Genomic DNA, 22,256 nt, shown 5'->3' with positions numbered 1-22,256 from the left:
TAATTGGCTGTTTAGTCTATAGGGTTACAGGGAGTGTTCTAACTTAACAAGAATGTCGGGTTTCATAATTCGAAGAATATTGAAATAAATTTCGATCTCCGTACCATGCAAAAATACTTGAAACTATTGCGTTCGTTGATATATTAAAAGAAGTTCCTTCTTGGAGCACCCCTAAAAAATATTGTACAATCGGCCTCAAGTTTATCATCTCCTTCCTTTCGAGAACGATAATGCTCTGTTTTTTTGTTTTTTATTTGTTTTTTGTCCAGGACATTCCTTTCAACTCTCTTCCCATTTTTTGGTTATTGCCAGAATGTCCTTTGTGTGTAAAGCAGAGTTCTTTAGAAGGCCAGTGATGGCACTGACGAGGCGGGGCCATGTGTAAGTTACCGGTTCCATGAACCATTTCTCGCAAAGCATCATGGTATTTGTGCATGGCTGATACCCTTGACGATACATCCGTTGCTGATCGAAACACGAGGCACCAAACTTTGGCAGTATGAATCATATTCAAGTACACAGCTAGAAAACTACAGGCAGATTTCAGGACATGCCTGTAACAGGGTCTGTGCAGTACCTGTCTGATGCGACCTGCGACTTCAAAACTGCGACCTGCGTCCTACGGGTTTGAAACATGCGACCTGCGACTTCGGCATTTAGACCTAGGTATTAGGTGTAGGTAGATATTGGCGAGGGCGTAAACACCCGGGGGTAACTCCATAGCTAATAGTACGGGGGGCTCCTCACGAACATGGAAACCCAAACAGTTGTGATACCAGTTTTGAGCAAAACAACCTACCCTTTCTGATACCATACAATATAATAATCTAGGGGTACCAGGGGTACCAACAGTCCAACCGACAGATCGGAAATTTTGATGGTAGATCTGGGATGTAGATACATGGGTTTCCAGTGTTGACAGCATGATTTTTTTAACAAATGTTAGTTTGTGTTTAAAACCGGACCCTTTCTCATACCAACACCTCGTGAAAAGTATACCCTTTCTGATACCAAACTGTGCAAAAAAACGACTCCTTTCGCGCGGACCGTCCCCGTATAGCCATCAATGGGAGTTACCCCCCGGGCGTAAACAACATGCCTGACTTCAAAAGTATTTTAACCTGTTAATTTTTCTAAAAAATGATCACAAAGTTGTGCAATGTAATATGCCCCATCCAGTGAGGTTCAGATTCAGTTCATCTCTGGAGTGTTTCAGCCCCCAGTCAAGTTATGATTCTCGTAAATTTGAAAACAAGATCTGAGATATTTCTTTATGAGTATCGTAAAATGAGGGCTGAAACTCTTCAGACATGAAATTGAATCTGAACCTCATTGGATGGGGCATATTAAACTGCACAACATGGTGATTTTTTGAGAAAATGGGTGAAATACCTTTGCAGTCAGGCATGTTGTTTACGCCCTCAACATCAAAACCAAAGCTATCGTTTTGGTGTCAAAGCCATCAGAGTACATTACAGCAGCTATCGTTTCCCTACAAATCTATCCTGCACGGTGTCAAAAGGCTTTTTTCTTTCATCCCTGGTATACCACTGTTGGTATACCAGTGTTCTCAGACCTGTTAAACCTTTGTATACAGGCATTCTGTGGGCCTTGAATGAAATTCTGTGAAGTGTGGTTTGCTCTGTATGCTCGTATGATAAATAAAGTTATCCTTTATTTGACTTAAAATTTAAATGGTTTTATTGCTTCTTTCTGTGTGTCTGTCTGTCTGTGGGAACGATTTCTCAAAAACGGTTGACTGTATGTATGATCACAGTCACAGTCACATCTCCTCGCAGGCAGGCCCACAGTCGATCTGCGACTTACAAACTGCGAGATAAATAATGTCTAGGGCTGGGTGGGGTGCATGGTCACCGAATCGAAGTACAACAACCACAGAATACTTCTTTAGGCCTAAACTAGGTCATTTCGATCGGTGAACTTGAATAGCCACCACTTTAGGAAACAACATATAGGCCTATAACAACATGCTTGTTGAATTAGGCCTATCAAAACAAATTCTATTCATGAAAATCGGTGATCAGTTGAGCATTGTCCCTTTGAAACCGGACTTTGAAAGCAACCGAACAATTGTAGGCCAACACAGCCACAGTTACGAGTGTTTAGTTACATAGCGGCCGCCGTGTAATGTGCATAGAAAAAGAGATGTTTAGTTACACGTAATTACGTTCGAGCAGTACGCGTAGCGTCTTTCTCACGTGATAACCAGACGTCGCGTACGTGTAGTACAGACGTTCCGAACGTCAAACAACACTTCTACACGTGTAGTATTTTTGATATTTTCTCAATGATTTCCACGAATTTAGACAAGCAAACTCAAAAGGTATCATTGTAAATTAGCAAACATCTTTGATATCAGAATATTTCGTAGAGTTTGCAACTGTACAAAGAGAACTTGCCATTATTTCCTTACGAGAACGACTTCAATGTTGTAGTCGCATTCCACTTTTTGTCTGACGCCTCCAAAAAGAATTCTCTAAACCACATAAATAACTGTATCAAAGAAAATCGGCTGATTTAAGGTGGTTCGAGGGTACAACAAGCTACTATAATAGTGGTCCTCACGTATCGAAATTCATGTTCTTTAAAATTATACGAATTTCACATATTTCTGAGAAAAATATGCAGCAAAATAATTGGGAACGCAAAACTAAACCTCTCTCTCTATTCACACGTGAGTACGGATACGCGTACGCCATAGCTCTGCACACAGCCTAGACTCTCCACAGTCGCTGTGCCTTGTTTTGTGCGCGCCGCGATGGGCCTGCATTCGAAGGCTGTGCAGCTGTGAGCACGCGCTGCCAGACACAGCGACTGTCGGTTCTTGCAAGTGTATGAATATTCATAAGGGTAGTGACGTCAAAAGAAACACCTATCTAACTGGGCGGAGAGAATATATACTAGTAGCTGGTAGACCTATATACGCGGTATGTTTTTTATTTTTCATTTTATTTGGCTATGCTACCTGTCATTTTTGTTTTGATTAACGGATGTATGGAGTTCTATAAAGTACCCGGATCAGGCAGAAATCCGACCGGTCGCTTGCAAGAACGTCCAGACCCTGGGATTCGCGTCGCGCCTCTGAAGGGCGCGCGCGTGTTCCAACAGGGAAGAACGCCAATCACAGGGTCTCTGCCAGACTACACACAGCCCTGCCATGCAGAGCTAGCGTACGCCACTGCGCGCCGTCAGACGTACACGTAATTACGTGTAACTAAACCTCATTATAACACGCCACATGCTCATTCCGTGTCGCGATTCGCCAGAATACGTCACGTGACGAGAAAATAGATACCTCTAGTCCCCACCGGATCGTCAAAAGTGACGTCAGAGGGTATTTTTTGAAAAGCTATTCCCCTAGGGAAATAGTTTTGACCAAATTTGGAAAAGTGCCCGGTCACGTGACCGTCACGGGCGGAGTGTCGTCTGCAGCTTTGCAACAATGGCGGGTGACTGGAACGTGATGTGCGTCCGGGATAGGTGACGACACATTCTCTAAAACAGATTTTCCAACATTTTCCAACATTCCAACAGCGTAGGAACTTGAACAGCTCATCGACGGAAAAGATTAAAGTGCAACTAAGGATGTCGCTAGGTATGCTTCGAATATTTTTTGAAAGAAAGTAGTACCACGTACAACTGAAACCGCTGTACATCGCTCAGTAAACTTGTCACAATGGATTGTTGCAGTGCAAAATATCAAAACACATTAAAAACTATACAACAATACAACATGAGCATGTGGTGTGTTATAAAACACCTATAGCCTGGTCTTTATTCGGGCTATAGCGCCCGTCTATTACCCCTCGTGGCCGTGTGTTACCAGAAACACATCGATATACCCCTCGGCCTACGGCCTCGGGGAATAGCGATGTGTTTCTGGTAACACACGGCCCCTCGGGGTAACAGACATGCGCTATAGCCCTCATGACCAGGCAATAGGTGTTTATTATAACACGCCACATGCTCATTCCGTGTCGCGATTCGCCAGAATACGTCACGTGACGAGAAAATAGATACGTCTAGTCCCCACCGGATCGACAAAAGTGACGTCAGAGGGTATTTTTTGAAAAGCTATTTCCCTAGGGAAATAGTTTTGACCAAATTTGGAAAAGTGTCCGGTCACGTGACCGTAGTGTCGTCTGCAGCTTTGCAACAATGGAGGGTGACTGGAACGTGATGTGCGTCCGGAATAGGTAACGACACATTCTCTAAAACAGATTTTCCAACATTTTCCAAGCTTCCAACAGCGTAGGAACTTGGACAGCACATCGACGGAAAAGAGTAAAGTGCAACTAAGGATGTCGCTAGGTATGCTTAGAATATTTTTTAAAAGAAAGTGGTACCACGTACAACTGAAACCGCTGTGGAAACATCGCCCAGTAAACTTGTCACAATGGATTGTTGCGGTGCAAAATATTAAAACACATTAAAAATTATACAACAATACAACATGAGCATGTGGTGTGTTATAAAACACTATATAGCCTGGTCTTTATTCGGGCTATAGCGCTCGTCTATTACCCCTCGTGGCCGTGTGTTACCAGAAACACATCGCTATACCCCTCGGCTACGGCCTCGGGGAATTGAGATGTGTTTCTGGTAACACACGGCCCCTCGGGGTAATAGACGGGTGCTATAGCCCTCATGACCAGGCAATAGGTGTTCACTATGCCCATTACGCGGCGGCCGCTATGTATCTGAACACTCGTAACTAACTGTGAACACAGCTGTGTCATCGAAACTCATCTTTTTCCTAAATGACACCACCTATCACTGATATTAATACAATACAATACTTTATTGCTCAACAACACACTCAAGGAGTGCGGTAAGGCAAAAATTACAAAACTCAGCAAACACTGGATGAAGCTGCTGCTGGGGGAGGAACTAAAGTACAAGAAATAAATTTGGCAAGAGGTAGTTTATCTTTGTGAGTAAAGATATATATGAACTTTTCTCTGTCATTCAAATCAAGAAAGCCTGGATTATACAAACTTGTGGATGAAAATAGACCATCTCGATACGTTCTGTATTTTGGACATTCTATAACAAAGTGAAATTCATCCTCAACTAAAGACTTACAAAACTTGCAGAATCTTTCATTTGCAGGAACTTTAGGAGTTGACCTTCTACCCAGTTCTATTTGTAGGTTGTGATCCGAAATTCTTAGTTTTGTCAGCCACCTCCTATAGGTAAAAGATCTTATATCTAGCAAGTCACTTTCAAATTCAAATTTTGTCTTAAAAAGTCTGTAAGTTCGGAGCTTATTCCTCTGCATTCCACACTTCCTTTTATCATTATGAATGTTTTTCAGCCATGTTTGTTCATAAGTTTCACATAAACTATCATATACACTATTAACTGTGGAATTAATATTGCAAACACAAGACCATATATCGCTCCCACTGTGAGAGTTCAATATGCTTTGTATATAATTATACCAATCTGAATTCAACCTGGATGTATAAGCAGATCTCAATAAGATGTCATCTGATAAAACCAAACGATGCCAGTATTTGAGCATGTGTTTTATCACCATAAAGTGTATTGGATATCTACCCAGCTCTCCAACAACACCATCAGACGGTGCATATTTAGAGACTCCTAGGATAAATCTATAATAAGAAATACTAACATCATTGAGAAAGTTACACTTGTCATTAATTTCATGTCCCCATGTTTCACAGCCATATGTCATAATAGGAACAATTAAACTATCAAAGAGTGATAATGCAACTTTTACAGAAAGTGAACCATTTTGAAGGCCCTTACGAAGGCTGAAAGGAGCTTTCATTGCCTTCAATTTAAGATTGTGAAAATTACCTTTGAATTTACCATTTGGGGTAATGACAAAACCAAGGTAACAGTACTCTTTCACTAAGTCAAGAGTCACTCCATTGTAAGTGAGTGTAACTCCTTTTACAAGATGATTACTTTTGTTGAACACAATAACTTTCGTTTTCTTTATGTTAATAGTTAATTTCCATTCACGACAAAAACTATGAAGTTTATCTAAGCAGCTTTGTACGCCTGTTTCAGATCCTGAAATCAATAAAAGATCATCAGCATACATTAGACAATTGAAAAGGAGTTTACCAAGTTTGATAGGACAGTCCTCACTGGAACCAAATGTATTGGGAAGATCATTTATAAAAATATTGAACAAAGTTGGACTTAAATTACACCCTTGCTTAACTCCTAAATTGGAGTCAAATTCTTCAGTAAAGCAATTGTTACTTTTCACACAATACTTAATGTTGTTGTACATGGACTTAATTAAGCTATAAAAATTACCATTAATGCCATATTTCTGTAATTTCCAAAGTAAACCTGTACGCCAAACCCTGTCAAATGCTTTCTGAAAATCTACAAAACAACAATATAGGTACCTACGACTGGGACTATAGCTTGACTGAGAAAATTTCGCATAGACATGCTGATCAATAGCTGAACGCAAAACTAAAAGATTATCTGCAGTTCTCCTCTTTGCTCTGAAACCAGACTGAAATGGCGAAAGAATACCATTGCTATTAAGAAAGTTTATAAGCCTATTATTCAACACAGAGGTAAACAGTTTTGCAAGGCAACTATTTATAGAAATCCCTCTGTAATTTGACGGATCACATGTATCACCTGATTTGAACACAGGGACCAAATATGCTTTTTTCCAAGCATTTGGAAACGTTCCTGATCTGAGGATGACATTGAATAATGAACACAATGGAGTAAGTATGGAAGAACCACCATATTTTAGCATTTCATTAAAATACCATCGACACCTGGGGATTTCCCCGATTTTAATTTACGCAAAGCTTTTAAAATTTCTGATACTGTAAATGAGGAATTAAGAATAAAACTCACATCATATTCATTGGCCGCTTCCATTTTGTTAATTCAGAAAGAATACGTTTAGAAACATTATCAGTTTCTTCACAAGAAAAATTACCCAACTGCTTAAAGTGAGAAAACCATTCACTAGGAGAAATAGACGAGTCTATTTTCTTACTGACATGACTCCCTGAAATATCCTTCCACAATTTCCAGTAATCATTACGGTCTTCGGAATAAACCTTTTCTAACTTCCTCAATTGACTCTCTCTGAAAGAAGACCGTTTATATTTTAACAATTTTTTGTAATCTCTTTTCAGAGTGAAACATCTCCCTCTAATATGTGGATCATTTGGGTAGCGATTCAACAGTTTACAGCAATCTTTCAGATCTTTACGAAGTGAAAAACAAGACTTATCAAACCAAGGCTGAAAAACACGTTTTGATTCACAAATATTATTTATATTCATAGAAAAACCTATTGGACAATGATCAGAGAAATGTGTAAAAGCATATACTTTGAAATAATCTATCCGGTCCACTAAATTCTTTGTAACAATACCATAATCTACTGTACTAAATCCATTTCCCTTGTAACAAGTTGGTTTTCCATAAAGATCCCCTGCAGTTCTACCATTTAAAATCTGTAAGCCGTTTTGAATGCAAAGATCAATAAGTTGTCTCCCAAAGGGATTGATACTACAATTACCATTATCCATTGAAATTCTATGATGTACGGAGTCAGGAATATAATCATTAGGTGTAGGACAGTGATTTATGTCATCATGTTGAATATAATCTTGCAAATTACCTGTCCTAGCATTAAAGTCTCCTACTAAAATTATGTCTCCCAAACTCGAAAATTCAAGAATCTCAGAATGAAGAGCTTCAAAATAATCATTATTTACATGCATTACAGACCCTTGTGGAGGCAAATATACACAACACATAAAAACATCACTATTAAATGAGAAAAAATCCTTATCAAGTTTTACCCAGAGCAAGTCAGAAATTTTTGAATTCATCTTATGGATACCTGACTTAAAGCATGACTTAAATACAACAACAGATCCCCCAGCAGCACGTTTACTACGTTTATGTTGTAAATTTCTATCAGATCTAAAATAACTATAACTATCAAAAGCAACAGTGTTTGACTTCGAAAGCCAGGTTTCTTGAATACACATTATATCAAATTGGTTAACAATTGATAGAAAATCTTCATCATCACATTTTTTTGATAAACCACCTTGGATGTTCCAACTTCCAACACGTAAAAAAGAACGCTTAAAATTCCTTCTTAAAACAGCAGTACTCTGTCTCTGCGAGGCAAAACACATGTCAGTGTAAAAGCTGAATAACAGAACTGGATAAATTGAAGGAAAACTTTATGAACAGCTGACTACAAATAGGAATAGAAAAAAGTAGCCAGAATAACAGGTGTGCTAAATTTAGCACTAGGTTGACAAAAGTTAATGGACACACAACAACTCTTTTGGAGCACAGTGTAATATTGTAGCCATTAGTGGCTGTATCCAGACAGTCCCAGGACATTAAAAACAAACAACATGAAAGGAAACAATGCTTCTCTTTGATGCTCTGTCACCCCATTTAATATCACTCATCAAAAAAACTGTGCCACCTGAATTTATATGAATTCCGTCACTGATACAGGTAACTTGTATTAACATATCTGCTGCTGCTGTGACTGCTTTTCATACTCTCAATAAACACCAAATACCTAAAATCATGGATCAGGTCGTGATCTTAATTGCAGGTCGCAGTTTCAAACTCACAGGTGGCAGCTAGGCCAGAGCACCCGGAAGTCGCAGGTTGCAGTTTGACAAACACACAGGACGCAGGTCGCAGTTTTGAGGTCGCAGGTCGCATGTCGTGACCGGATTTCCATAGGGAGGACAGCAGGCATGCCCGCTGTGGGGTAGCCATCCTGGGCTAAAGTCATAGCACGACTCGTTGACGACCAAGTGTTCAATAACTGTACCGCCGCTTGGAGAGTTCTGCACTGGGCGATCGGCGAAATACCCATTGCCATTGCGGTGATGTCTCCGTCCCTTATAAGTCGGTACTCCTAGTTCGACCCTAGCCTTTAACCTTTTATCTTTCATCGTGGCGCTACGTAACACTGTTTATCATAATGCAAGCACCTATCGGTGGTGTTTTTGCGTCAGATCGTCTTGAAAATCAGCTGGACAAGATGGCGGGCTTTGTCTTCTTGTTCATTTTGACATTCTCTTTGTCATCAGCGTCTTATTTACCTCCAAAAATACTCAATACTGATCCGGTATCTGCTGCCATTACTTCACTTGACCCACCGGACATGCGTGGATTACCCGTTTACCGCATTGATTTCGTCGTCAAGAGCAGGGACTCAGAGGAACTGCAACGTAGCGTCATCCATCGCCAGTATGAAGAATTTATCAAATTGGACAACGTACTCCGTTCTCAAGGACATAAGTTTCATCTGCCGACAAATGATGACGTCAGCGTCATGTCTTTGAACAAATATTTGGAGGAAATTTTCTTGCGAAAAAATCTGTTGGAGTCGACTTTGATACACGATTTCCTTGGCATTAATTGGGACGGAGCTGAGCTTGGATGGTTTTCGGGATACTTTGCATTTATGAAAACTTTAATTATGGCAAGGGTACCTGCCTTTCAACCAGAACCACCAGTCATTGACTGGGAAGACGCTTTTCACCAAGAATTCCCCTTCGAAACATACCTCTACTTGAGATCACTTCACCTTCAAGACTGGAGCATCAAAACCTTCGTCGAATTCATCCAAAATTACACTTTACAAACACCGGATTACGGTAGTAGCACACCCAACGACGAGGACGTGTTAGCCCCTGGATCACGAGGTCCTGTAGAATATCCCTATCACTACACCAAGAAACATCCTCATTTTACTCCCGGTGGCTACCTTAACAGTCGTGCCCCAAGATACTACTATGCCGGTGAAGGAAAATTTAATTTTGCGTCCATTCGAAATATCCGTGATTGGCTGGTCAAACTTCACAACGATCCCCCAAGACGTGTTTTAGATATAGGTACAGGGAATTGTTATACCGCCTTTGCGTACGCTGATCTGTATCCCAAAGCTGATGTCATTGGTATCGACCTGTCGGCACCTTTCATAAGGTTAGTATATATTAACTGGTAAAGATAATTAGTATATATTAACTGGTAAAGATTTAATTCGATCTTTCTAGTCTCTATCAGGTAAAGTATGTTAGACTACAGTCCGTGGCGGTGGTGTTGGGGGGGGGGGGGGGGGGGGGGGCGTTGTGGCTTAACATATTATCTTGTTACCGAAGTAGATGTGAAAGATATTGTCTCGCGAGAGTTAGTCTCAACGTGGAGTCTGTCACGTAAAGACTTCGTTCAAGTCTGTGAATAAACAATAAAGGGCACTTATTTGAAATCTGTTTGAAACAATCTATTGTGTATTTAATTGTATTTCAAGTAAAAGGTCGACAAACAAATTTGACACCTCTGTACAATTCCAGTTTGTTGCTCTGCTGCTAAAATTATGTCGAAAATGACGACTGTTCAACTTTTCAAACACAAGGCAACTAGTGACTCCTGGACTAAAGTTGTTTAATCAACTTGAGGCACTGGCTTCAACTTAGTAGTCTATCGATGAAACGAATGATTTGAGAGTCTTCACGAGTTCATCGTTGTGAGACGGAATGCTAAACCGGCTTTAAAAATACATTTCACAGTACAATAGAGAGCCTGGGAGAAAATTATGGCGCGTGCGCATATTACACATGATCAAAGACAAGGAGTAATTTCTTTCTCCTTGTCTGTGGCATGTTATGCAGCTGTCACATTTGTTTGACAATATAGAATCTATTTGTGTAATGTGATTTGCAATGCCAACATTTGTTACATGATTATAAATGTGTGAAAATAAAGTAGGCACAATATGCGAACCGTGCTCAAAACGTGACGTATAATTTGATTAGGAGGGACAGCATAGATTTTTGTTTGATGAGACTTGTGTTCGTGATTATTCAAAGCCTTTTTTCAGTCAATATACATGCTTCTATGCATTATAATTTAAAGAACACACAACTTCATCAAAATAGACGAATCCATGGGTTCAATGTTTTACTAGTAAAAAGCGATACTGGGTAGTTACGTCATCGACCGATAGTATGTTTGATATTGTCATACAAAATAATTCCCATGTTCAAAGTCCGTGTCTACTTTCAAATCTTAAAGACGCCCATTGGTTATAAATACCGGATTACATGAGAGGACGCTCATTATGCAAAGAGACGCCGTGCGAGTAACTTGAACTGAGAGCTCCACAGATTGCGGTTTTTTGCGTGTTTTTTATGAAAATTTATGAAATGGGAATGCTCTACAGCAGGGTAAATACCTGATCAATACATAACGACTCCATATTTTCTAAACCGATAAGTTTTCGGGACAATTTTAGTGAGTAATTGTGCGTGGCCAGTGAGAACGTCGACCCAGGGGACGCCGATTGGGATTTGAATACCACTGTCAATCAAACCTTGTGCAAAGTCAGACACGAGTCAGCTGGATGTGTACCTAATGTCGATTAGCATTCGCCTTATCTGCTAATGGTGACTAAAATAAATAAAATATGTGTCAAGATTTCCAGTGTCGAAAGACGTGCGCAATAGTTTCTTCACAGTTCTCCAACTTTTGTACCTACCCGCCGCATTGCTGAGGATAAAAAACGTGATCAGACTACATTCAAGTCGATTACATCTTAGTAACCGTGGACACGGTCCCTCCACAAGACGTGCCGTGAAAAAGAAAATGTATTATCGGGTTCTCTCTTACTGGAAAGTTTGATGGCCCTGAAAAGGGCCGTTTGGTTTGGTTTTGTGGCTTCTACCGTACACCCAACGATGGCAAATGTGTATGGTACGCCGGGCAAATTTGGATATAACGATCGGACAACAAAAGTCACGCAAAATGGCATATCAATTTTCTTCTTTTGACGAGTACGTCATCGGCCTGCATCAGATGCTGTTTTCGGGCCAAAAATCGCTCATCACGCCAAGCGTGTGTCCGGTCAAGGATATCCCAATACTTCCGACAGAGTCAGAGTCAGATAGACTCGTTGTCATTGCCAAACTAATGATACTAAACTCAGAATGACAAATCAAGAAATGTTCAATACCCCGGCACAGAGGTGTGAAGCGGTACGGTATCCGTGTATAGTTTCCTATGGAGTGTCGTTTGTACCTCTGTGAGTCTACTAATAAACGAAATGTTTATTTGACCATGGAGCTAAAAAAAGGATGATTTGACTTCCTCTGTTTCGTTCCGCCGTCACTTCGAGTGTACGTAGCCTCGTGAGCAAGTGCCATCTTATCGATAACCGACGCCATGCAGTTCCGCTGCATATCGATCAAAGTTCATTACGTCTGAGAAATTTTAAATTACGAGATTTCCTGTCCGAGTTTTCGAAATGCATCTGATTTTTGTACTTTTTTGGTTACAATTCAAACGAAGTCTCGCAACACAAATTGGCAAATAATGTAATACACGATGATCTGGACTTGTTTTCTGACTTCTGACCGCCATCTTGGCCTCATAAAAGTTTTACGTTGGGCTGGTTGAGTACGTCGGGATAACCCGGGATCATGGTTCAATCTTCAGGAAATACTCATTTTATGTTATTTCGACACCGATGTTTCCAAATTTAATAAAACATTACTTCTAAGAATTTGAGAGATTCGAACGATACAGATCGTGTTTTTTACATACCAGTATATTGACTTGTAATTTTGTGGATCGAGGCATAGAGAGTATGAGGGGAAGATGGTCGAGGAAACTGTCCGCATCCGGCGCCAACAAGCGACACACTGCCGGAATCGGTGAACTCTGTAACTCGAACGCACCAAGTATGGTGAAAACACCTCATGCCAAAATGTACGTTCTCCGACGTGCTCATCGACGTTCGACGTGAATTTATGTTTGTAAATCTACTAATATAGCGGCGTTTGACGCAAAACAATGAAAACGATACTATGTTGACAGGGTGGAGTACCCACTAATGCGCGATCCTGGGATTGAGAACGGCGGCTTTCAAATCTTAAGTTCATTAACATGTTTGGACTTCAGGTTCTTTGTCTATCCGTTGATCGTAAGGCCAAATAAAAAATGCCTGTTACCCGTAATATGCCTCCGGAAATTAGTGTAGGTGGGTCGGAGGAAATTTTTATTTCTATTTATCTTGGATGAGACCTATAAACACGGTTAAATTTAGAGAATTACTCGATTTGTTTTTTCGAAAATGTGATGAAGCTGTCTAAGGACGGCTGCTTTTTCTAGGGTAGGTCTTGTTACCGGAAACGCATATATCTTTATTTGACCTCAACAGTGCCTGAAGATACTGTAATAATGAGATAGAAATAAAATTTATTTACGTGATTTTCTTGTTTTAAAGAAATTTATATACTTAACTTGCCATTGAATTTTCATTGGCAGTACAAACCACAGTATGATAGAATTATTTTGTTTTCACTCTAGATAAGCTTATTTATTGAAAGAGAGACATGGATCTATCATGTATTTATGTTGACAAGACAGCTAGGAAATTACATTTGAAGCAGTTCATGACAGATGATGATGTAATAAACCTGTACATTGCTATGTTTTATGTTTAGGGAGCCTTCAGTAATTACAAGGGGGGGGGGTGGGCCGGGGGAATTGGGGGAGGGTCACTTTTTATAAACCTATCTTGGGGGGAGGGTCACTATTGACAGAAGCTGATATTATGGCCAAAACTTTGATTGTCCGTGTGATATTTCCTGAACAGGAAATCACCAACAAAATACCCACACACTTATACTATAGACCGCCATGCATAGTGAATTGACATTTTGTGAGATTCCAAAATCAAATTTCTTACACAACCATAGACTTGTAATCACTCTAGTCTAATCAAGAACAATAATCTTAATAATCAAGCATACATAAATGCACCGATTTATCTAATGTTATGTTATGTTATATTTATTTATTAAAGTGTCATGTGTGGTCTTAAACAGCTTGGTTGCCACACCCAGGCCCAAGGGCTTACAAGACACTAAAACAGTAAATAAAGTACATAGATATGAAGAGCTCGAAATGTAATTTAAAGGTCTGGTGAAATGGTCCCGTTCGTGTGACTGAATATCTTCCAGGAGGTCAATACTATTACACTCGCAACAGAATTGCATCCTAAAAGTACGCGCAAGTGTTGATTTTTTTTATATTTCTATGCGCGGCTTTCATGGGGTCATTTTGCGACACTCAGGTCACGCCCTCAGCGGGAGTCAAGGTTGGCCGTCTGTGACGTCACAGGTGTGTTCATTTACATCGAATAGCGGTCCAACACCGCCTTATCTCTGCCCGGTATCCGCTAACAAAACAGGCTGAGCCAGTGTTCGCGCTGCCAGTTCGCCACGTTCGCCAATCCGAATCGAAATCCCAAGTGGCGAAAAAAAATCGATCCTAATTCGCCACAGTGGCGAAACTGATTTTTGTTTTAAAAATATGGTAAAATAAAGGAAAAACGTGGGTTTTTTAGTCTTTTGTTTAATCTGCGCTTCTCTCTTGGCGATTCGCAAAAACTGTGTCTTCTTCCGTATTCTTGCGTTCTTTCCGTCGTACGCGTACGTATTTGCAATCGAGCCAAGTCTCGTGAGAGATTTGACGTCATTTAGTCTAGTGTACAGCATGCATAAATGGCTCTCGCGAGAATTGAAACTAAGACACACGCTATCGAGCCCTTGCGATAAATTTGACGTCATTTTACCCAGTGTACAGCGGGCATAGGAACGCTCGCTCGCGAGAATTTAAACTTTTGCTATACATAGCAGACATACGCATTTTAATCGAGGCAACAAGGTTCGGTGTTATACCCGGTAGTTGATTTACATTGCGGTCTAGATGTTCTGTGTTGTGCATTTTAATCACGGTCTTAAACATTCCATGTTGTGGTCGATTTGCATCGCGGTCCTCGTGGTCCGGTATTCCCCGTTGTTCTTCACTTTAATTGCCGTCCCAACGACGCGTTCCGTGTTAATGTTGCTGTCGATTTGTATCATGGAGAACTCTACCTCCATGATTTGTATCGCGATCTCTACGTTCCGTGTTGTTGTTCGTTTTAATGGTAGTCTCAACGTTCAGTGTTGCTGTTCATGCAGCTGATTTGCATCGTGGTCCCGGCCAACGTTCCGTGCACAGTCTCGAGTGGAGTGAAACGTACCGGCCGCCGCGTACTATGCATATAATAATTGGCATAGTACGCGGCGGCCGGTACGTATCACTCCACTCGCGACTGTGGTTCCGTGTTGTAGTTGTAGTGCATTTTAATCACGGTCCCATTTACGTTTTTTACTGTCGATTTGCATTGCGGTCCCGACTTTCCGTGTTGTAGACTAGTGCATTTTAATGGCAGTCACAACGTTCATTGTTGGTGTTCATGCAGTTGACTTGCATTGCGGTCCCAACCTCCTACTACCTCCATGCTTCTGTGTAGCGAGTAGCGAGGCAGGCTCAGCCGAGGGACCGTGGCCGATCGTACGAACCAGCCGAGACAAGCACATTATGGTTCAAACACTCAACACTTGACGGGAACTTGAAAAAGTTTACAGTTGAGCCGTTCATGTTCTTGCCGCTGTCACAGCCACCGAAAGAACAAGGTCTTTCCACAGTGAAGGAGGACACTGTCCTGACCGTGTAAGCGGAAACCCTAGAAGTTACCCCCCGTGGGGAGCTTACGGAGGTGTGAAATACTTTACTTCCCGTTATTGAGATACGGCGTCGGGCAAACTTCGGAAAGCCGAAAAAAGTCGACTGGAGAGGCTCGGGGGACACGCCCACCTTGCATTTTTCTTTTGCCATATTTCATAATCACGCGCGCTAAACGAAAAAAGTAATGAACGTAACTGTTTTACAGACCATCAACTGTATTTCTGTGATTTTGCAACATGGGCATTTCACCAGACCTTTAAGTATAAGAAGCTTCTTGTCTCATTTAGAAATGAGACGTTGTTTCTCAGTATAAATATTTGGGTTTAGTTTCTAATTTTGTACTGAAAAAAAATTATTCATAGTTTCATCATAGACCCCTATGCATAGTGAATCGACATTTTGGTGAAATTCCAAAATCAAATTTCTTGCACAACCATGGACTTGTAACCACTCTAGTCTTATCAAGAACAATAATGTGAATAATCAAGCATACATAAATGCACAGATTTATCTAATTTTGTACTGAAAGAAATTATTCATAGTTTCATCATAGACCCCAATGCATAGTGTATGGACATTTTGGTGAAATTCCGAAATCATATTTCTTGCACAACCATAGATTTGTAACCACTGTAGTCTTATCAAGAACAATAATCTAAATAATCAAGCATGCATAAATGCACAGATTTATCTAATTTTGTACTGAAAAAAAATTATTCATAGTTTCATCATAGACCCCAATGCATAGTGTATTGAATGAAATTTGGTGAAATTCCAAAACCAAATTTCTTACACAACCATAGACTTGTAACCACTCTAGTCTAATCAAGAAAATTAATATCAATAATCAAGAGTACACAAATGCAAAGATTTACCTATTTTTGTATTGGAAAAAACTTCATAATTTCATCATAAACACATGGATAGTGAACCAACTTTTTAGATGAAATTCAGAAATCAATTTCTTGTACACAAATGTTCATTTTACTTCCCTCTTCAAGCAAAGTACATTTAAATACATTATCAAACATATATAAAATACAGATATAGCATGTTTTGTGGGGGTAAATTGTCAATAATTTGCCTGATAGACTCCATGTATTATGATTTGATATTTTTGGATGAAGCACTAAATCAGCTACATCTTGCCTTCTTATAGTTGCACAAAATATGGTGACCTCCCTCAAATGTATGAAATACCATATCTCTTCAAAAATTCTTGCGTGATAAATTGCGACTGTCCCTCCAAAAACACCAGCCCTCCCCTCTGTAATTTGTCCCTAACATAACAATTGAACCAATTGTTATGTAAATTAGCTGATACTGTTTTAGTTATTCCCGGGGAGAATACCGCAGTGGTTGGGGGGGGGGGGAGGGTCAAGTTTTAGAATGTCGGACAAGGGGGAGGGTCACATTTTAGACAGGAGGATTGGGGGGAGGGTCACATTTTACGGTACAGGTGTTTGCGAAATTCCCCCGGCCCACCCCCCCTGTAATTACTGAAGGCTCCCTTAGTTTGATACAACTGCATGTCCTCTATGCTTGTTTTCAGATTCTGTCGTCACTGGAAGTCCCACAGAAACTCAACAAATGCCAAATTCTATCAAGCAAATGCGGAAAACACACCCTTCCCCTCTGAGTCATTCGATGTCGTACATTTCAGCTACGTCCTGCACGAAATGCCCGCCGAAAATAGTAGGCAAATTTTACGTGAGGCGTATCGACTTCTGACACCGGGTGGCGCCCTTTGCGGGTTTGAAGGTAAGAGACATTTTCAAAGCCAAAGTCACGATGTCAGTAGAAAGTACTATACGACGGACAGTTTTATCCTTCGTACTTTTTGAGCTGGTTTGTTCGGTCAGAAAATTTATTCCATAATCTGTCAACACCAGCCCAGTAACCAAAAACGGGGATTATAGTGGGCTGATGTTGACTATTTTCTTTGATATATTACGTGTGGCACAGTGTACATCGGCAAGGCTCATCGCTCCGGATTTCATTTCTCACATACGTTGATGATTTTAAATCATAATAAACTCGTATTTTTCCTGGTGTTAGACTCTGCGGATTAAAAAGTGTAACTATTAACCACAGAAACGTGACATGTCCTCATATTGAATTCTCAAAATCGTTCTTCCTGTTCTTCAATCTTTATTTCAGTTCCATACAGATACAATCCCTTCCTTCGTAATATGGCCATCAAGACAGCTACGGGGGGAGTTGATTGGGACAGCCCCGAACCAGAAAACGGACCCGAACCATTCATGAAAGAGTATCAAAGCTTGGCTCTTCCATTTGCCATGCAGGACATCGGGTTTGTTGACCTAACAGAGATTCCTTACTCTTACATGGACCACATCTACATGGCGAAGAAACCTTTCACTGATCAAATTAAGGTCGCAGATATCGAGGTGCGAAACAAAATAGAATTGTGAAGTTGACAAATCTAAGGAGACACACAGACAGCCGAGAAAGATTTGACAGAAATTTCTCACGCTATGAAAGTGACAAAATGTTAATCGATGGATTTTCTGGAATCGTGCGATGCGGCGCCAACCCTTGTTTGCATTGCGTCACTGTCAGTGCATGTTTCACGCATAGTTTGTGTTCGCTTCATCATGATATTTAAAAGCTACACAGTAACTATTAACTACACATTGTCAAACAGAACTAACAATTTAAATAATACTTTAACAGATAAGATATAACAGGATGACACATATTCTGACCTTGGGTAGATTGTTGAAGGCGAAACCTCTCTTATTATAAGTTGTGGCGGTCGTGTCAGCATTGAAGATCTCTCAAAATGACCGTCAATAAACAAAAGAAATAGAGAGGATAGTTGAAGAGGGCAGAATAATAAAAGGATGAGGTATACAATACCTCTCATCATAACAAGGAATAAGAATATTTCTTCTTTATTATAAAAATGAGATCACGTTGCAACCTTAAAATGGCAATTTGAAGATCGTCAGTGACATTTAATCCGATCCTGATACATGAAGCACTGCGCATTTATCCAAGAAGACATAACATGCCATTATGCGTTAGGTACGATTTAATCGAATGTTATGTCGGGCCTGATGCCCTCTATAGCCGGCACGTAATTGAATCTTTAAGTCTTGCTTGTAATGTGTTATGTTGCGATGAAAATAGAAAATAAAGTTCTGAACTTTAATTAAGTGTGTGCAAATACATCTTACGAGATAGCTATATGACGAAATACTTTGATTTCACGCCATATATATATAATATATATATATATATATATATATATATATATATATATATATATTATATATATGTATATATATATATACATATATATATATATATATATATATATATATATATATATATATATATATATATATATATATATATATATATATATATATATATATGATTGTCTTTTCCTCGACGGGGATTTTTCCCCTTTTCAATTTTTTTCGACCCTTGTCAAGACTTCACAACGAATGGACACGTTTCTCGAACCAAACAGACACAAACTACTCTCAATAGTGAACATTTTCATTATCCCTGTGCAACCTTGTGCCGGTGTCCAACTCTTTTGTTGTCACGTTGTCATTTGATGTTCAAACATTCATCTTATCCCTGTTGTAGCGAAAAGTGACTTTGTAGAGACTAGTTTACGTTCGGTACACTTTGTGAATATGCAATTGAATTGTCAGTTTCAAAGTTCGGAACATACCCAACAAACACACTGAATTATTAAAGGAAAGTATCGGGTTTCAAGATCTAAGGTAATTTTAGCTCAGCGTCTCTGACAGTGAAGCTAAAAGGATAGTTAGGTTGATTATGGCGTCATCTATCGTCATTCGTCAACTTTGACCCAATCTCGAACACCACTGCCAAAAAACATTCATGTTTGTTGTGCAAGTCACTCAAATTTACCGAACTTGGATTTGTTCATGTGATAAGAAATTTGCATGTGTGCAATTATTGTACTGGTTTTCTCATTTTTGGTCAATCATTTTCCTTGATACAGCTGGTTTGACAACTTTCGAATTTGATTTGTAGCTTCTTAGGGTTTCTCTCCTTAATGTGTTTGAACACTAGTTGAGTTTTCTCAGGAAATGTGTTGGGATAGGATCAATGCAACACGAAATAGATTTCGTTTTCTTGACAATGTTGTGGAGTCATCTGTTTTGGTAGGCTTGGAATATTAGATGGTTGCTGATGTAGCATCTTGTATAGTGGTAGTTGCTGGGAGGTCGCCATCTAAAGTGACAAAGTAACTGAGTTGTGACTCTGAGTTTCACGCTCTATGCGATTATTAGACTACTGAGGAATCCTTGCTCCCGCCATTCATATTATATTCGGTCGCACCCAGGTGGCAGAGGTGTTGGTATGTGTAGTTGGTTATATATTTTCTTGCTGCTGTCGTGGATGTAGTTCAAGTAGAATTTGTTTTCCGTGGCGACATTTTGAGACAAGTTCTGACCTTTTATAGACTAAGTTGTTCTTGTTGGCGTTGATGATGCAGGTTTTTTCCTGCAAGGCCTAGGTTGCAGCGTTTTTGTTTCATTACTGTACGCTGTTGCCCTGGTGACAATAGACCTGCTGATTTTGAATGGCAGTCCTTTTTGTTTAAGTTTCCGCATGTGTTTGGAAAGTTCGATGCTGCTTGCGTGTTTCTTGTGGTTGGTACATTGCCACAATGTGTCTTTCTTTAAAGAGTGTCTTCGGTCCCTTGAGAATGCTAGATCACTTTGTTATTACTTTAGAGGGTATCGGAGTTGACCCTGTTTTTATTTTATAAATGATTTGCTATAAAACACCCCATCAACAACTAGTACTTAAGAAAACTGATAAGAATATGCGCCCGAAGAAATTGTATCTGTTAAAAATGAAAATTCTGATTTTACTTTCTACATGCGATTCTCATTTGTTGTTACTTTTTCTATAAGGCTTTATCTTACTTTCACTAAAATAATTAATATATCCACTGGAAAGTGAACGCTCATTTTAAAAGCTGTCTCGGATTTAAACAAGTCAAAAGTTTATCATTCATTCTTTAAGAACAAAATACTCCTCTGAACAAATTCTCAGCACATCTGAAATCTCTATTGAAAGAAAGACTGGGTGAGAATCAATCGCTGAGCAATGACGGCATGCTGTGTGAGGTTTTCTGATTGGTGGCGATATGTGAAATGTTTTCTGATTGGTGGCGATATGTGAAATGTTTTCTGATTGGTGGCGATATGTGAAATGTTTTCTGATTGGTGGCGATATGTGAAATGTATTCCTAAATCCAGAGAACGATATAGGACAAGGTAAGTTCCAGTATGTGTGCCATTAAGCTTGGGTTGGAAATCCTGGGTATTTCAAGTTAGCCTGGTTAGGTGATTGTTTACTATTTCTTTACCGTTCATTTACATTTGCAATGTATCTTGATGTGCCGTACCATACTGTCTGTCAGTGCGTCGAGTACAATGAAGATTGATTAATTGATTGATAGTGAACGGATCGGCCTTTTAAACAATGTCGTAACATTTATAGAGTGACAGGGATGACAAAGGTCGAAAGATATATGAAAACCATCTGAAAACGATATACCAACGTGACGGTTGTATATGCCTTCGGTAAACCATTGTTGACCAACTCCGCAATGCAGCGAGATTTTTGTCATCAAGAAGTTCGTCATTCGTATCAGTACGCGCTTCAACATTGAAAGACTTAAACCTTTGTTCAAAGTTATCTCAAGGAAACTTTCAACCTTTTTCTTTCGGAATCAAGCATATAAACCAGGGGTCATCTGACACACTATAGTGACAATTTGCCCTATCTTTACTAACCTTAGTATTTATGATGACTGCCATCCCTGTATTGAAGTAAAATTTTCATTTTTTCACAAAAATAGGACTTACTTTATAAACTTGAAATTGAGCCCCGACAATTGGTAGATCAAGACAGTAGTGTAAAAGTTTGAGAGTCAGTTTTGCAGAATATTTGTTCCCGGTGTACATTATACCTTTGCTTAATCGAAAAGAAAGAACGTGATAGTCTTGAAGGCTTTCTGGGCTAATAGAAGAGCCAGTGCTACCGCAAAGATTGTCTCAGGGAAGTGTCATGCGATAGGAAAGAGACCAAAACCTGAGTTTGCCGATGGGGAGAAACATTACGTGTATGGCAAGGTGGCGAGAAAAATCACAATGCAAAAATGAGACATTTTAAACGTAGTTTTGTTTCAAACTGATTGTTTATTTCAAAAACAAATGTTTCCTCGGTTCTAGTTTTTAGGATACTTTATAATCTGTTGTTGTGCTAACGCGTATAATATAGTTTTCCGAGTAAAATGATAACAAGACTGCGGCGCCGGCATCTTTACCAGTTGCAAACCAAATATGAAAACAGCCGGATTCGGGCTACAGGGCAGGAGGGCACGCTTTTTGTTTTTAGGATCTAAATTTGAGTTTATTCAAACTATGGTAAAAGATCATCCTTACTGTGAACATAAAGTGTAATGTCTACATAACTGTGAATAAATGACGCAAAGGAAAAATACACGCATGAATACGAGAAAAACAGACGATGTGAAATTACAGGAAACAAAATAGTGTCACTTCAATACTTCATATTTAACTGTCAATCTTAGTTCATGATGCATCCCTTTCCGAGGGCACGCT

General features: G+C 39.6%; 1 protein-coding gene across 1 annotated transcript; it reads left to right on the top strand.

Annotated features, from left to right (window-relative positions):
* The first annotated feature begins 8,739 nt into the window (after nucleotides 1-8,739).
* LOC139115147 (uncharacterized) lies at nucleotides 8,740-18,813 on the top strand. Its single transcript, XM_070677054.1, has 3 exons — nucleotides 8,740-10,014; nucleotides 17,159-17,367; nucleotides 17,767-18,813. Exons 1-3 carry the CDS (start codon nucleotides 9,008-9,010, stop codon nucleotides 18,039-18,041), a joined length of 1,491 nt encoding a protein of 496 aa, XP_070533155.1. The 5' UTR covers nucleotides 8,740-9,007; the 3' UTR covers nucleotides 18,042-18,813.
* Nucleotides 18,814-22,256: the final 3,443 nt, after the last annotated feature.

The sequence above is a fragment of the Ptychodera flava genome, chromosome 17 (assembly GCF_041260155.1).
Source record: "Ptychodera flava strain L36383 chromosome 17, AS_Pfla_20210202, whole genome shotgun sequence".
NCBI classification, from domain to species: Eukaryota; Metazoa; Hemichordata; class Enteropneusta; family Ptychoderidae; genus Ptychodera; species Ptychodera flava.
This window is presented reverse-complemented; position numbering and strand designations above follow the sequence as displayed.

Excerpts from the sequence above, each read along its gene's own strand:
- LOC139115147 (XM_070677054.1), top strand. The coding sequence starts at position 9,008 with ATGCAAGCACCTATCGGTGGTGTTTTTGCGTCAGATCGTCTTGAAAAT. Across the intron at positions 10,015-17,158 it reads CTGTCGGCACCTTTCATAAG|ATTCTGTCGTCACTGGAAGT; the intron begins GTTAGTATATAT and ends GCTTGTTTTCAG. Across the intron at positions 17,368-17,766 it reads CGCCCTTTGCGGGTTTGAAG|TTCCATACAGATACAATCCC; the intron begins GTAAGAGACATT and ends TCTTTATTTCAG.